At 39.4% G+C, this 15227-nt stretch overlaps 1 protein-coding gene across 1 annotated transcript; it reads left to right on the forward strand.

The window, feature by feature from the left end:
• Positions 1–625: 625 nt before the first annotated feature.
• cntnap1 (contactin associated protein 1) lies at positions 626–15219 on the forward strand (the record flags this gene model as incomplete). Its single annotated transcript, XM_010769535.1, has 23 exons — positions 626–727; positions 1658–1851; positions 2133–2286; positions 2612–2815; positions 2968–3152; positions 3309–3458; positions 3567–3828; positions 3914–4063; positions 4142–4316; positions 4624–4730; positions 4853–4975; positions 5820–6023; positions 6108–6264; positions 6350–6477; positions 6579–6752; positions 7244–7462; positions 7573–7812; positions 7922–8161; positions 8349–8476; positions 8669–8762; positions 8962–9192; positions 9274–9318; positions 11869–15219. Coding segments are annotated over 23 exons (3866 nt in total), but the record flags the coding sequence as incomplete, so codon positions are not given.
• Between the last annotated feature and the right edge of the window lie 8 nt (positions 15220–15227).

The following is a 15227-nucleotide window of genomic DNA, read 5'->3' on the forward strand; positions in this document are numbered from 1 at the left end:
CCAGAACCTGCGCTGATTTCTGGGTCAGCTGGGGACGTATCCTCCTGATGTTGTAAAGCGTGTATCTGCAGCAGCGGGTTGTAGCAGCAATGTTTGCAGTGAAGGACAGTTTGTTATCTAGGATCACACCCAGATTCCTTGCAGTCTGAGTCGGGGAAACAACAGAGGTGCCGATGTTGATTGTTAGGTCAAGAGTGGGACAATCTTTTCCCGGAAGGAAAAGCAGTTCAGTCTTGTCAAGGTTGAGCTTGAGGTGATGAGCAGACATCCACCGAGAGATGTCTGCTAGGCAAGCAGAGATGCGTGCGACGACCTGGGACTCTGAGCGGGGAAAGGACAGAATTAGTTGGGTGTCGTCAGCGTAGCAGTGGTATGAAAAACCATGCGGGCTAATGACAGACCCGAGCGAGTTTGTGTACAAGGAGAAGAGGAGGGGACCAAGAACAGAGCCCTGAGGGACCCCTCTAATGAAACTTAAAATGCTCTTCTCTCATCGAGCTGTGCGGCTGTGCCAGCCTTTGTTGCCCAGAACTATATCATTTTGAAAGCAATGTGTGAATGCTGCATTATGACAAATATCTTGCAATAACTTCTGACCTTGACGTCTTTCTTATTGTCACTGCAGGAGAATGTGTTGATCCACTGATCTCCGGACTCTATGCCTCTTCCTTCCTGGCCTCCTCCAGATATAACTTTCTTTACTCTGCCAATTTTGCCAAATTATATGGTAAGTCGTTTAAATGAATCCATAGATTCACACCATTAACCTCACACACCTTTCTAATTGCAGATGTTTTGACCTATCACAGCAGGAAAAGCACAAGTGTAGCTATTAGCATAAATAACAGCTATGGTCCATTCACATGTCAAGGCACATTAATGTTATTAGTCACACCTGCGCTTTAAAAAGTTAGAGTGCCAAAGGTGAGAAAAGAGTATTCCAACAATCGAGCATCTGTATGCTACCAATAGAGACTTATTAAACTCCCTGTGGGTTGTGAACATATAGATAATCTACTATTTGCTTTATGTATGTATATACTTTCACTTTAGCAAAGAATATTGACCTCACATTACATAATAGCAGTTGAGGCACCAATTATAGTGAATGTGTGGGATTTTAGTTGGAAACTCTGCTTACAGATATATATATAGCCCTCAATATTATTCATTTGATACAAGTAGTCATACATTAGCTTTGTGTTATCTGCAAAGTCACAAGTCTTGTCCAAATGTTTTTATTTTTCTTAGTCTTCGCCCTGTGTCAAAGGCCCTTGTTATTTTATAGGGTATAATTAACATTATCCTGTATTATTTTGTCAATATTAAGTTAACTAAAAGTATTTGCATTTTACACTCATAAGTCAAGGAAAACCATAACTATTCCAATAAAGTATTAGTAAATGAAAATTGTCAACATTTTAGTTTTTTTAAGTAGTTCAACTCAGCTTTCAATTAATGTAGACTAGCCAAAAATATTGCTGTAGTCCTGATATGAGATTAAAACATTTTAAATCAACAATAATGTAGTCTGATTATGTTTCTAATGACGTTTGTGCCGTCTCCCTATTGGCTTGTATTAGTCTTGGGAAAAAGACAGCTGTATCATATTTAGTACACTGCCTCCAGATAAAAAGCTCTTCTTCCCCCCCCTCAGGCAGCAGTGGCTGGTCCCCCTCCCCCAGGGACAGGCAGCCATGGCTGCAGGTAAACCTGGGCAGGAAGTACAGACTAGTGGCCATCGCCACCCAGGGGACCTTCAACTCATATGACTGGATCACCAAGTACACGCTGCTCTATGGAGACCGACCGGACTCCTGGACCCCCTACATCATGGAGGGAGGAAACTCTGTAGGTGTCTCTGAGCCAGAATAATTAGGGTGGGGTGAGGGCTGTAACAGGGATGAGGAGAGGATTAACGAGACAGATGTAATCTAAACAGCCGATTTCAATGGGTGTTTTTGTATTTATTGTCCCTTGCAGAAACAAAGACAGCACAGCATAGTATCTCTCTCAACAATGACAAAGCTAATCTCATCATCAGTTCGTCTCCAGCCCCTTAATAAGGCGTGAACACCATTGCAGTAACTCAATAACTCTCTCCCTTGTGTCCCGCTCTCTTCTGTTTGCAGACGATGCCTGCAAACTGGAATTATTATCAGTTGAGGAGAAATGTCTTCCATTACGCATTTACTGCTAAACACATTCGTCTGCTGCCTCAGGCGTGGAACACCGAGAACGGAGGGAAGATCGGCGTGAGGCTGGAGCTGTACGGCTGCCCTTATGGTAAAACATGACTGATGTTCTCTACCCAGGGATTTACTTTCTCTGATTCACATCCAGGGACATTTTGAAATCCAAGTTCTTAATCGTATTAAGTATTATGCCACAAAATGTAAGTGCCAAATACACCACAATATGTTACTAGTTAATAAATGACTACGCTCAGTATTACTCTGGAACATCCATGCAAACACATCTGATGAGCTCCAGGAAAAGTGCCATGTAGCATTTATTCAGACAATCCTTTAACCCTTAAAAAGTGCTACACAAGACTATACAGTATACACATCCCATCCTCTTTAGTAATATTGGGATATTTTGTCTGCAGATTCCTATGTGCTACAGTACAACGGCGATGACTCAGTGGTGTACATGTACCCAGAAAAGAGGTACCGCACACAAAACGACCACATTGCCATAAACTTCAAGACTCTGGAGCAGGATGGTCTACTGTTACACAGTGAGGGGATTCAAGGAGACCTCCTCACCTTGGAGCTGAAGAGAGGCCGTCTTTACCTGCACATCAGCCTAGGTACAGCTCCAGTACTTTCTTGAAAGAGACCTTATGAGCGGAAAAAATATTGGCTTATGAGACAATGACATCCGCTAAAAAAGTTCTATAATAATACCTTGAGCATAGGTTTCTTTATTGACCTCCCCCTGTCCTTGCCATTTGGTTTTTAGGAAGCAGTATAATACATAAAGTCGATGGTCGAACAACACTGACTGCTGGCAGCCTGCTTGACAATCTACACTGGCACTATGTTACCATCAAGCGCGTAGGTCGACAGGTCAACTTCACAGTGGACAGTCACACAGTCACAGCCATCTGTAAAGGAGAGTTTACAACCCTGGATCTGGATACGCAGGTACCTCATATCAACACAAGAGAAAACCTCCAAAACCATAACAGCGCTTCTTTAGGTCTTACTTTTGGCATTTACATTCATTTTAATGGTTCATGATGATGACTATGTGCCTCAAGAAAGAGTAATACATTATTGATTTTCTATCCTCTCTCCTAGTTATATGTCGGAGGTGTCATAGAGCAAAATTTACCTCATTTGCCCACTACACCCAATTTCCTGGGCTGCCTGGAAAACGTCTTCATCAATGGCATTAACATCATCTACATGGCCAAGAGAGAAGAACCTGAAATCCGCATCCCTCGAAAGGTATACAAAACATGGAGATCACCATTAATTGTAGTGAAACAACATTACTTTGTCAGTGGAAATGTTTTAAATGTAACTGAGGTCAGATCTCTTTTTTCTCCCCCTTAGAAAAAGATGCATTATGCCTGCAGGGACATTCTGCTCAAACCGATGACCTTTGCCGGGCCCAATAACTACCTGCAGGTGCCAGGCTATTTCAGAAGGCCTCGTTTGTTTGTAAAGTTTAAGTTCCGCTCATGGGACTACACTGGGTTGCTTATGTTCACACAATTTGCTGATGACCTGGGTGCCCTTGAGCTAGGCCTGAGCGAGGGACAGATCAACGTCACTATATTCCAACCGGGCAAAAAGAAACTCCAGTTTGCTGCGGGTGGGTTTTGAATGAGTATGCATGTGATCTCTGTACTGAATCTGATTGTAGAAACATAGCATGAAAGGCAATCTCTAATTTCTAGGTTACAGGCTAAATGATGGTTACTGGCATACAGTGGATTTGGCAGCCAGAGACAACCTACTGACCTTGACAATTGATGAAGAGGAGGGCTCTCCACTAAAGATCACCAACCCTTTCACAATCCGAACAGGAGACCGCTATTTCTTTGGAGGTGAGTGGATCATGTTGGATCAAAATAAACGTACAAATCTTTACCATCCAATTCTTGAATGTGTTTTCCTGTGCTCAGGCTGTCCCAAAACTAATAACACAATAAGGAAGTGTGAGACCAAGCTGAACCGCTTCCATGGTTGCATGCAGCACATCTTTATAGACAATGAACAGCTTGATATCGACATTATTCTGCAACGGCAGTGGGGGCGCTATGCTGAGCTATTGTTGGGAACTTGTGGCATAGCTGACAGGTAAGATATATTCTTCTTCTTCCATTTAAAATACCTAGCATAAAAGAACGATATCGTTTTATTAATAGCAGGCCGGGATGCACAATATTAGATTTTTGCAAATTTCTGGTCTATGCCTTTATTTTATTTAAAAGTCATAAAGGCAGGTATGCTTAGGTCACCTAAAGTTTCATGTCATAAAACCTCAACCAAAGTCTCTTAAAATAGAAATAATCAACAAAAAAAATAGAGAATGTATGATGTAAGTGTGTTGGATTCACTTCTGTAACACCAAAATACAGAGTATAATCATATCTTTGGTTTACAGATGTAATCCAAATCCATGCGAACATGAAGGCAGATGCATCCAGTCCTGGGATGACTTTATCTGTGTGTGTGAGAACACTGGCTACAAAGGAGAAGTGTGTCACATGTGTAAGTGCTGGCTGGCAATCTTTCCACTGTAATAAATATTGCTTTACAGTTGATTACACTTGGCCCCTTCCATATTTCTTCCTAATAATAACAAATTGATCATCTCACTTCTCGAACAACAGCTGTTTATAAAGAGTCATGCGAGGCCTACAGACTCAGTGGCAAGTATTGGTCTGGAAACTACACCATCGATCCTGATCTCAGTGGACCTCTGAAACCACTTGAAGTGTACTGCAAAATGAAGTGTAAGTTATTACTGTCACTTAATAAAATACAGCTCCATCAGCGCTATGTCCAGTGCCGAATCCTCTGGTTGTTGTGAAAATGTCAGGTTATCATGTTCCTGTAATGAGAAATACGTAATGTTATATCATGGGATTTCTTTTTAATTTCTGTTTGGTGTTAAAAAACGTTGGGGGCAGTTAAGGACAATGTCGCAGAAGACGTTACAACCATCCATTATGATGAATATAAGGAGATAAATATCATATTATAATAGCCTCAAAAAATTAAAAATCACACTAAATTGGCTGGACATTAAACCACCATATATCAGCAACTGGAAACAGTCCAAAGACAGAGGGACCAAACACATGGAAAGAATCATCTATAGGTTGAGAAAAAGAGAGAAGAGAAAAATAAAAAATGAAGTTAATTGTTTTAGGGAAATAGATTTATGGAACAGCAAAACCAAGAATATTACAGGAAACCAACCTTCTTTCCTTTAAATGGTTTATTCTTATCACCTGTTATCATCGCTTTTTGTGGTTGTATTTCTATACTTTCTTTAATTCAACACATTGTTAAAATGTATTTCTATAGCAGAAGTGACAAAACTGAGTACTTGTAATGTAAATATGTGCAAAAAAGTATTGCCATTTAATTGGAAATTAGACGATTTTATGAAACAAGATTGGTTCAGCAGTTATCTCAGAATGTGTTGTAAAAGTATTCATTTTCTTTCCCCCACCTTTCTGTTCACATTCAATTGCTTTACATTCTTTTCATTTTTCTTACATTAATATTCCCTCCATCTTTCTCCTTTCAAATGTAATCACCACAACCTATATCTGTCATGCCTCCTTACAGCATATAAAGCTTGGACAGTGATTCTAAATGACCGTGTGGATGGTACCAAGGTGACTGGGAGTTCAATAGACCGGCCGTATATCGGAAATGTCAACTACTGGAACGCCTCCTGGGATGAAGTATCTGCTCTAGCAAACACCTCAGAGTACTGCGAGCAGTGGATCGACTACTCCTGCTACAAGTCCCGTCTCCTCAACACTCCCAGCAAGTTGGATTAGTCCATTTGGTAGTTTGCACATGAAGAAAAAGGAAATAGTAAGCTAACACAACTTTTCTATTTCAAAATAGATGGAAGACCTTTTGGGTATTGGATTGGTCGTGACAATGTGAGTCACTATTACTGGGGTGGAACATTCAGAGAGGTCCAAAAGTGTGGCTGCGCTATCAACCAAACCTGCACCGATCCCAAGTTTCAATGCAACTGTGATGCTGACTATAGACAATGGTGAGAGAAGGACACATTGTGCAGGCTTAACTTGTATCTGCGACAGTGACAAGCTAGTCTTTACATCCACACTGTGTCTTTACAGGTACTCGGATAAGGGCTACTTGGACTGGAGAGACCATCTGCCAGTGAGGAAGGTGGTGATCGGGGACACCAACAGGACTGGCTCAGAAGCACAATACACTGTTGGGCCTCTTCGCTGCCATGGCGACAGTGAGTTTGCATTTTATGGGGTTTGCTCAAACAGTGATGTTCAGTACTATTAAAGTTTTTAGAGTTGTTTATTTTAATACATATTTGAATGTTTTCCAAAGGAAACATCTGGAACACCATATCCTTCACCAAGCCCACATACATAACCTTCCCAACCTTCAGGCCTGGCTCCAGTTGTGACATCTCCTTCCACTTCAAAACCTATCGTGACCACGGCGTCTTCTTGGAGAATTCTGATGACCAACTTCGAAACTTTATACGACTAGAGCTGAATAGTGAGTTGAATCATCTGTTACTGGAGCTATAGAGGGTATGCAAATGAGGTCAACGTAGGCGAAAGTCACTGAGTTAAGTGTTGAGCTTCATCAAATCCTAACAAAACACATCCTAAATAGACAAAAAATGGCCAGATGATTTTAGTTACTTAATTTCCCAACAGTAGAGCAATTTTGAACATGGTTAAAACTGCTGTAGCAAGAGCAACAAGAAAGTTAGACATATCATTGCTGTAGAACCTATGGGTTCATTGGTAAGTTGTAAAGATCATTGACATGTCCAACTGCATTTAATTGAAGTAGATATGTGTTATTTTTACTATAATTCTCCCAGTTTACCCTGCTACCATAAGCCAGGTTGCAATATGATGTTTTGATAATGCTTTTACTGCTCAGCCCGTCAGTGCATATCCTCTATTCTCCTCATCTTATTTATTGATTAATCTCTATATTTTATTAAAACATTTTCTTTCTGTCTTTTTCTCTCCCAGCCACCCATAACCTTGCATTTATTTTTATGGTTGGCGATGGCATTGTAAATGTGACACTAAACTCCCCTGTTCCACTCAATGACAATGAGTGGCACTTTGTTCAGGCTGAGCTTAATGTGAAGCTGGCCCGAATCAAGGTTGATTATCAGCCCTGGGCTGTCAAGCGTTTTCCAGGTCAGACTTTCGTCACCATGAAGTTCACACATCCTGTTGTAGTAGGTAGGTTGCCTGAGGTGAACTTCAAAATGTGTCATGACATAAATTGAATGTAATGTTCACTCTGAATTTGAGTAAATAAGAATAACTGATACAAGTTTTCTTTGTATTAGGTGCTGCTAACCGCACCCTGAGACCGTTCTTGGGGTGTCTTCGAGGGCTGCGAATGAACGGGGTTACTCTTGATCTAGAGGGGAAAGTAAATGAAGAACAGGGTATAAGGCGGAACTGTACTGGAGAGTGTCTCAATGCAACCATACCATGCAGAAACTGTGGCCAGTGTATAGAGGGCTATGCTTCCTACACCTGTGACTGTAACAACACAGCTTTTGATGGTTTCTACTGCCATAAAGGTGAGTTCATTCATGTTTCTCCAGAGCCCTGACACATAACATAGTAACTGATATAATCTGCAGCAAAATGATTCAACAGATATTTAATTTTGCAATGATCTTTTTTAAGACATTGGAGCCAGCTTTGAGATTGGCTCGTGGCTGAAATACAACATACGAAAGAAGCCTATAACAGACGAAGCAGCGTGGGCCAACTGGATCGACCCGCACTACGACAACTTCAGCCTCGGCTACAATGACACAGCAGATGACATTGAGTTCAGTTTCAGCACCGTTCACAAGCCAGCTGTGTTGCTCTACATCAGCTCCTTCGTCCAAGACTACATTGCTATAATCCTCAAAACTGATGGTAGGAGCAACTCAAAAACGATTTGAAGTAATGTGCTAAGCTGGAATTTATAAGGTAGAATTGCACATGTAAAAAATCTGATTTATAACATTGACTAGAAACTCTAATGCTCACAAAAGTTGCTGTAAAGTAGTTATTTAACAGGAAATTATATTATGTTGATATTTTGCTTCCTTTCTCCCTTTAGGTAGTGTAGATCTGAGGTATAAGCTGGGGCTCATAACACACAAGTACCAGCTGACTCACCGTAACCTGGCAGACGGATACCCCCACTACGTCAACATAACCAGACACAACAGAACCATCAAAACACAGGTCAATACTGCCACTGCTCTAACTGTGTAAACTCTGGCCTGGGCTTATGTTATTTTTTAATGAAATAAGGTGTCATGTCTAGAGGAATCATAGACTGCTGTTCACCTTTAGCTTAGCTTAGCCTAAAGACTAGAAACGACTTAGCTGTCTCTAAAGGTCACAGAATCTTTTTGTTTTTTGATCTGTCCACAGGTGGATTACATGGAGCCCATAGTGGAAAAGATAACCTTAGTGGAGGATTCCAGGTTTGACTCTCCAAAGTCCATGTTCATGGGCAGAGTGATGGGTAAATGTCTAAAATATATATTGATGAGAACAAGTAGCCACATGTTTATTGTTTTGCAGAAATGTATTATCCCAGAAAGAAACGTTAAGATGTAGAATCTCGTACTTAGGGGGTTCCAACACAACAAATCAGAGGTTCTAGGTCAATAAATAGACAAACACGTATAACACACAAAACAAATTTGGTTTGCGCCTTTCAGAGGTTGGTGACATTGACTATGAGATCCAGAGGCATAATTCTCCAGGCTTCATAGGCTGCATATCTGGGGTGAGATACAACGTCTACGCGCCCTTAAAGGCCTTCTTCCGTCCAAATGAAACCGATCCTCCCGTAACAACGCAAGGCTACGTATCTGAGTCCAACTGTGGCGCCTTCCCTCCTATCCTGGGTTATGTACCATGGGAGGTTGACCCCTGGTTTACCACCATAGGTGAGTTTCTATGTCCCATAATACATCAGTACAAAACAAATATTATTTGATGTTCATCCACTTATTACCTCTTCCTTTCAGAATATATTTACATCCATGATGACCTGGGCCTGTTTTGGATAACAGGTAAGATTACATTTTTTTTCTCTGATGAGACGTTTCCCTATTTACATAAATACTGCATATCTGCTTGTTTCTGAATTACTGAATAAACAAAGGCCAGTAAATTAAAATGTTGCACTTCATTCAGTTAATTTGGAAGGCAGGTCCTACATCTCTCAAATCAGCCGTTTTCAATTATCTTTCCTTTTTTCCTAAAATCCTCTTATCCTTAATTGAGCCCAGTTGTCAGGGTCCAATGTGGGCTTTTGGTTTTTAATCTGACTGCAGTCTCAAATGTATTGCAAGTGGGACAAAATCCAAAAATCATACTTTATTGAAAAATAAACAGCAAGACATTTCTAATATATTAATAGAAGAGATTATTTAGTAAGTCGCTTTGGATAAAAGCATCTAACAAGTAACATGTAATGTAATGATTATATTTGGCTCAGTCAAGGTCCAGATTATGTTATTTAATCTTCTAGAGTATATTAATACATTTAATTCAACTAGAATAGACCTATTTGTCTTTGCAAAAGATATGTGAACTATTATCCGTAAAGACAGGTTCCTTTAATGTCTATACATGCTTAGATCACATTTGCATAATGCTACATAAAGTCCATAGACTATTTACAATGAGTATACAACATTACTAATACATAAAGCCTTAATTCCCTGATCACAATAAAATCAATGGCCAAAATAGTATTGCAATAGTGTTAGATCAATTATGTAAAGGCAACAGGCCATCGAATAAAATAAAATATATATTTTTGACATAATAAAAACATATTGGGATATAATTGAAGCTGTGCAGTACAGATTTTCTTAATGATATTTTATTAATTGATTATGGTGTAATTCATCATTTTGATATGAAAGGATATGTGATCATTTAAGAAATAACATATGAAAGACATGAAACCGATGCTGGAATAACAAATGTGTTTTTCTCTGTAAACCTATGGATTTCTGGAAAACATCAATATTTAATAAATCTCTTCCACTCTATAATCCCCATGATATCCCTGCACCTTATTTATTACAAGAGGAGAGTTGAGAGCAGACGAGTGTTTTGCAAAAAAGTATTAAAGATGACGGACAAAATTAGAGCCCTTCTCCCCGATGAGCAGGACAGGCTGGAGCCTCAGGATTAAACTGCAGCACAGAGTCCCTGCTCCATCCCTGTCTGAGACCTTTACCGGATCAGCTATATTTAGTCTGCATGGGCCCAGTTTACTGCTCATCATTGATAGAGGCTTCACTTTAATAGATCATTCACATTCAGATGTATTATGCTAATGAAGGGCATGGAATTAGTGTGCTTTTCAATCATCCAAACAATGGTTCCTGCTGGTTATCGGTTGCAACCAAATCTCACAGAAAAACGTGTAATAGCTACGTTGGTCGACAGGGCAAAACGTAGTAAATCCACAAATAATCTTCTCAAGACATGACATGAATACAATATTTTGTAGAAAAAAACATGGAGCTCAAATAATTTTCCTAATATCTATCAAACTGTGGATCCTATAGGATCCATAGTAGAATGGAGAATAATAGAATAGTAGATTCTAAAAGTACATTATAAACTTCTCGCTAGAAATGTAATCAAAAAGCATTTTAATGGCCAAACTATCCTACAATTGAGGATTTTCCACAAAAAATTCATCGGCCGCTCGTCATGTTTTTTTTTCTCGCTGGGAAAGTTTGCGATCACGTGACATGAACACTGGTCATTAGAAATGAATAGGATAACATATTGTATCCATGTCACGTCTTGAGAGGGTTATTTATGAATCAGACAACTCTGTTTGATATAATGCTAAGGGTAAAATGGTTATGAGTGAGAATTGTCACCCTTTTTTAAAAAGGAGTTGATAAAGCAATATTGCTCATGATGAAATGCTGTCATAACAATAGTTAAGAAATGTGTTTTTCCTTCACTTCAACTATATCCACCTCATTGTAGTGAAAACCTAGTTTAGAGTAAACACTGTTCTGTATCTGATTCTGATTTATTGGAGTTATGAACACCCAAGGGCCGGCATATCTGCTGGCCCGAGACCAGCGGATATGGGCACAAAGGCTTCAAGACATCTCAACAGTCCATTACACAGTGGACACACTGACTGACAAAAAAAAACACACCTACAGGCAGTTTAATGTCCCCAGCTGACCCACATGTCTTTGGAGTGTGACAGGAAACCAAAGCAAATACAGGGGAACATAAAACTGCAAAACGGCTGAAAACCTAGTCAAAGTCAATGATCATCTAGGATTCATTTTTTAATACTTCTGCTCTTGCTTTTGTTTTCATTCTGGATGTGAAGTGAAGGAAATAACTAAATACAGAGTGGCATCAAATATGTTGCAGAAAAATAATTTGCAAGATTAAATCGCAGTAAATATTCCCTGTGTCCGTTTGGACTAAAAACCTGACTAGGATGTTATAGATTACACGTTCAGTTTTCAGTCAAACAGTGCCTGTTCCTCATTAGTATTTCAAGAAGCACCTCTTTTCTCATTGAGTTGCAAATTAACTCTGACTGTGCTATTTTTATCCTTCAGTCATTATCATCCTGGCGCTGCTGCTGCTCTTCGGAGGCATGTACAGCATCTATGTATATGCCTATCAGCAGAAGGGCAGCTACAGCACCAATGAACCCAAGAACCTGGATTCCCCCAGCAGCTCCAGGCCGCTGACCGAGACCCTGAGGAGAGAAAAAAAGAACCTCCCGCAAATTGAAGAAGAGTTCAGGAGCGACTAAAAACACAGGACTTTTTGGATTATAGGGGTGGGGTTTGAATAGGGGTTGGGAGGAGGGAAATAGCACTTACAACAACCACAGTTACCTGTTTTCAGTTTTTTCTAATTCCTTTGTTCTATTTTCTTATATTTTTGTTTTGAGTCCTTTGAGTTGGATCAGACAGCTGGTGCTCCATATAGTACATATTTTGGTAAGGGTTAAAAGTTCACAACAAGCCCCATGTTGCGTGAGTAGTCAACAAGTCTCACACTGTATTGCAGGGTGAAATACTGAAGTGCCTCATCAAAGCAAGTTTAATCTGGATTAGCATAATAGTTTATTCAGATTGGGTTCAGATTAGACACTGTGGGATCAGGATTTTAGGGGATCTTTAGTTACAGTTGGGACATCAGTTAAATGTTTTCTAGCCCTTTTATGGATTTCCTGAGCCATTTAGACTAATTGAAGCTACCAATGTCTAACTGTATTGCCATCCAAGATAAACCTTTTGATGACAATCTTTAAAGGAGCCATTTTTTGACCTTATTGTTTATAATCTCTCTTGGGTTTGAGCAGTGAACACATCTAATAACTAGTGACAAAAATAGTCCAGATCACTGTAACAAAACTGATGTTCATAACAACAAACCGAAGAGACAAACACACTGGCATGGAGCTTAGAGATGATGCATATTAAGATTGTAAGAGGTATATATGCTTATACTTGTTGTATTGCAGCCTATAACAGTGCATTACCTATACAGAATGGCACATGTAAGTGGTACAGATTTGCCATAGTGTCAGTAGATAGCAGCTTTGCCGATTACAGTATGCTAAAACACATTCTCAACTATGGGGCTTCGGAAATGAGAACGTGATGATATGATACTCCTCTAGGTGTGAGAGCTAACAGGATATTGGTCTGGTTCAGAAACAATTCAAAGGTTGAGGTGAGGCTCACCAGGGACAGACTAAACATAAATCAAGATATCATTCCTTCTGTCTTGCTTCTGGTTGCTTATATTATGTCCTAGCAACCAATAGCTCGGTGCTACAGAGAGTTTGACTCGGCAGAAATCTCTAACAACAGTCTAAAAAAAGAATCAGTCTTTTTACAATCCTTTCATCCCCAATCAGAAGCATCTTTCAGGAAACAGCTGCTCCCTGTGTCCATATGGAGAAGCATACTGATAAGCACACATGCACACACACAATAACATGTACAGAGGACCACAAAAGTGTAAATGCTAACTTCTCATACTGCTTTAATATCTTTGCACAGTGCTGTAGAACAGTAGTCGAACACGCTGTTATTGCTGCTGGTGCTTGTTTAGCTGCGTTCAGTGGAAAGTTGAAATCTCTTATGGAATCTTTCTTCTCTTGCAAGATAACATTTCATTCGATACGTGGTGCAACCAAAGCTTCAGGCTATCATCACTCACCGCCGCTCTCCTTGACAGAAAAACCCTATTGTGGGAAAAAGCTAAACATTTGTAACATATCAGCTATGCATTTGTAGAGCATGACAGCACTTTGCAGTAACATGAAATAATACGAGCTTCTTTCAGCTATGATATTTAATTTGCATCAAGTAGGATTTAATGAGTGTATACGTGACTATATATGAACAACGTGTTTAGCGACTTTTATATTCCTATTGTTTATAAAAAAACAGTTAAAGGGAGTGCTTTGAATGTGAATCCTCTGACTCGCAATGTATGAGCGGACACTACAGTGATGACCTTCTTGGATGTTTTCATTGTAGGCTGCTTAGCACTGAAAGTAAACTCACTCATGGTAGCTCTCTAGAATGCTCAGGAAAAAGAAAGTACAGTACTTGATCTCTGTAGCACTTTTACACCTCCAAAGCTCAACACTTGGTTCTTCCGTTACAGATGGGCAGAACTGTGTGAAAACTGTACATTGAAAGGATGTAAAAACTGCTAATACTGTAAAGACAAGTCTTGCTAATACTGTATGAAAATGTATAGATTTGGCCAAAACTGGCATGAACAGGCTATATTTTTAAGAACGCTGTAATGAAATGAATGATACTGAAAAGTGAGAGAACAGAGTGAAACTGCTGGTTTGTGATTGACGGAAGAATAGTTTGTATTTTTTTGTTAAATGGACAATCACCACTTGAAGTTCATATTGGGCGTAAGCCAACAAACTTGGGTCAAATATGCTTTGTTGCCTATTAGGAAGGAGTCGACTATTGTATTATATGAATGTATATACACATCTCACTGTATTCATTGGTAAATAGACTATAAGCATTCAGCATAGTTAGTGCATAGCTAGTTAATCCATGCGTGGTCCCTGGAGCGTGTGTATGTGAAACTGATGGGAGGTTACTGTAGATGTTCGTGCATTTGTAGGTTGCCCACCAAGATACAACATAAAACTGTTCAATAAGAACTCTGAAAACGAATATGTGCACTGATGCCAACTATCAAACGTATTGTAGTGCAAGTAAAGTAAATGGAGATAAAAACCTGGATGTGGTTCAGAATGACCCCTCTTTTTCCAGATATCAGGTGTTTGTAAATTACAAGCACATTGAATCTGTGCTGAACTGAACCTGAACCGTCCATACTGCATTCTTATAATGGAGGCAATGGCTTGAATAAAAGGGATAAAGATAATATGGCCAGTAGAGGGGTCAGAAGGATATTGTTAGCTCGGACTTGGTATCTGCTGATTTCACTCCATGTGTTTTGAGTGCTGTTTAATGCATCCTGAAGTTAAACTTATCAGTAACATCAGAATAATTATTTTTTTGTAAAAGGGACATAAAGTTAAACTGGGGTTCAAATTATTTGCATCTATTTCCATTCTGAGTTCATTTAACACTTTAATTCTCAAAAAGGCCTTAAGAATTGTTCATACTTTCTATGAATCTGCAGATACCCTGTCAACAATGATTTCATGTTTGAAAACAGATGATAAAGTGAGTAGTTCCACTTCTCTGCACCATCAACCGAATTCTTCTGCAACGAGTACAACAAACGATCGTTACAGTTGTTGGTGATCACACTGAAATGTAGGATTTTTTCTTTGTGTAAGTCAGCTCGATTTTGTTTTGTAATACTTTCACTGTAAATGACCATTACTGTGTGAATCAAGGCAAAGCCAAGCCGTCACCTCAATAAAAGAAGCTTAACATGAATTGTCAAT

The sequence above is a fragment of the Notothenia coriiceps genome, unplaced genomic scaffold, assembly GCF_000735185.1.
Source record: "Notothenia coriiceps isolate Sejong01 unplaced genomic scaffold, NC01 NC01_scaffold00007395, whole genome shotgun sequence".
NCBI lineage: Eukaryota > Metazoa > Chordata > Actinopteri > Perciformes > Nototheniidae > Notothenia > Notothenia coriiceps.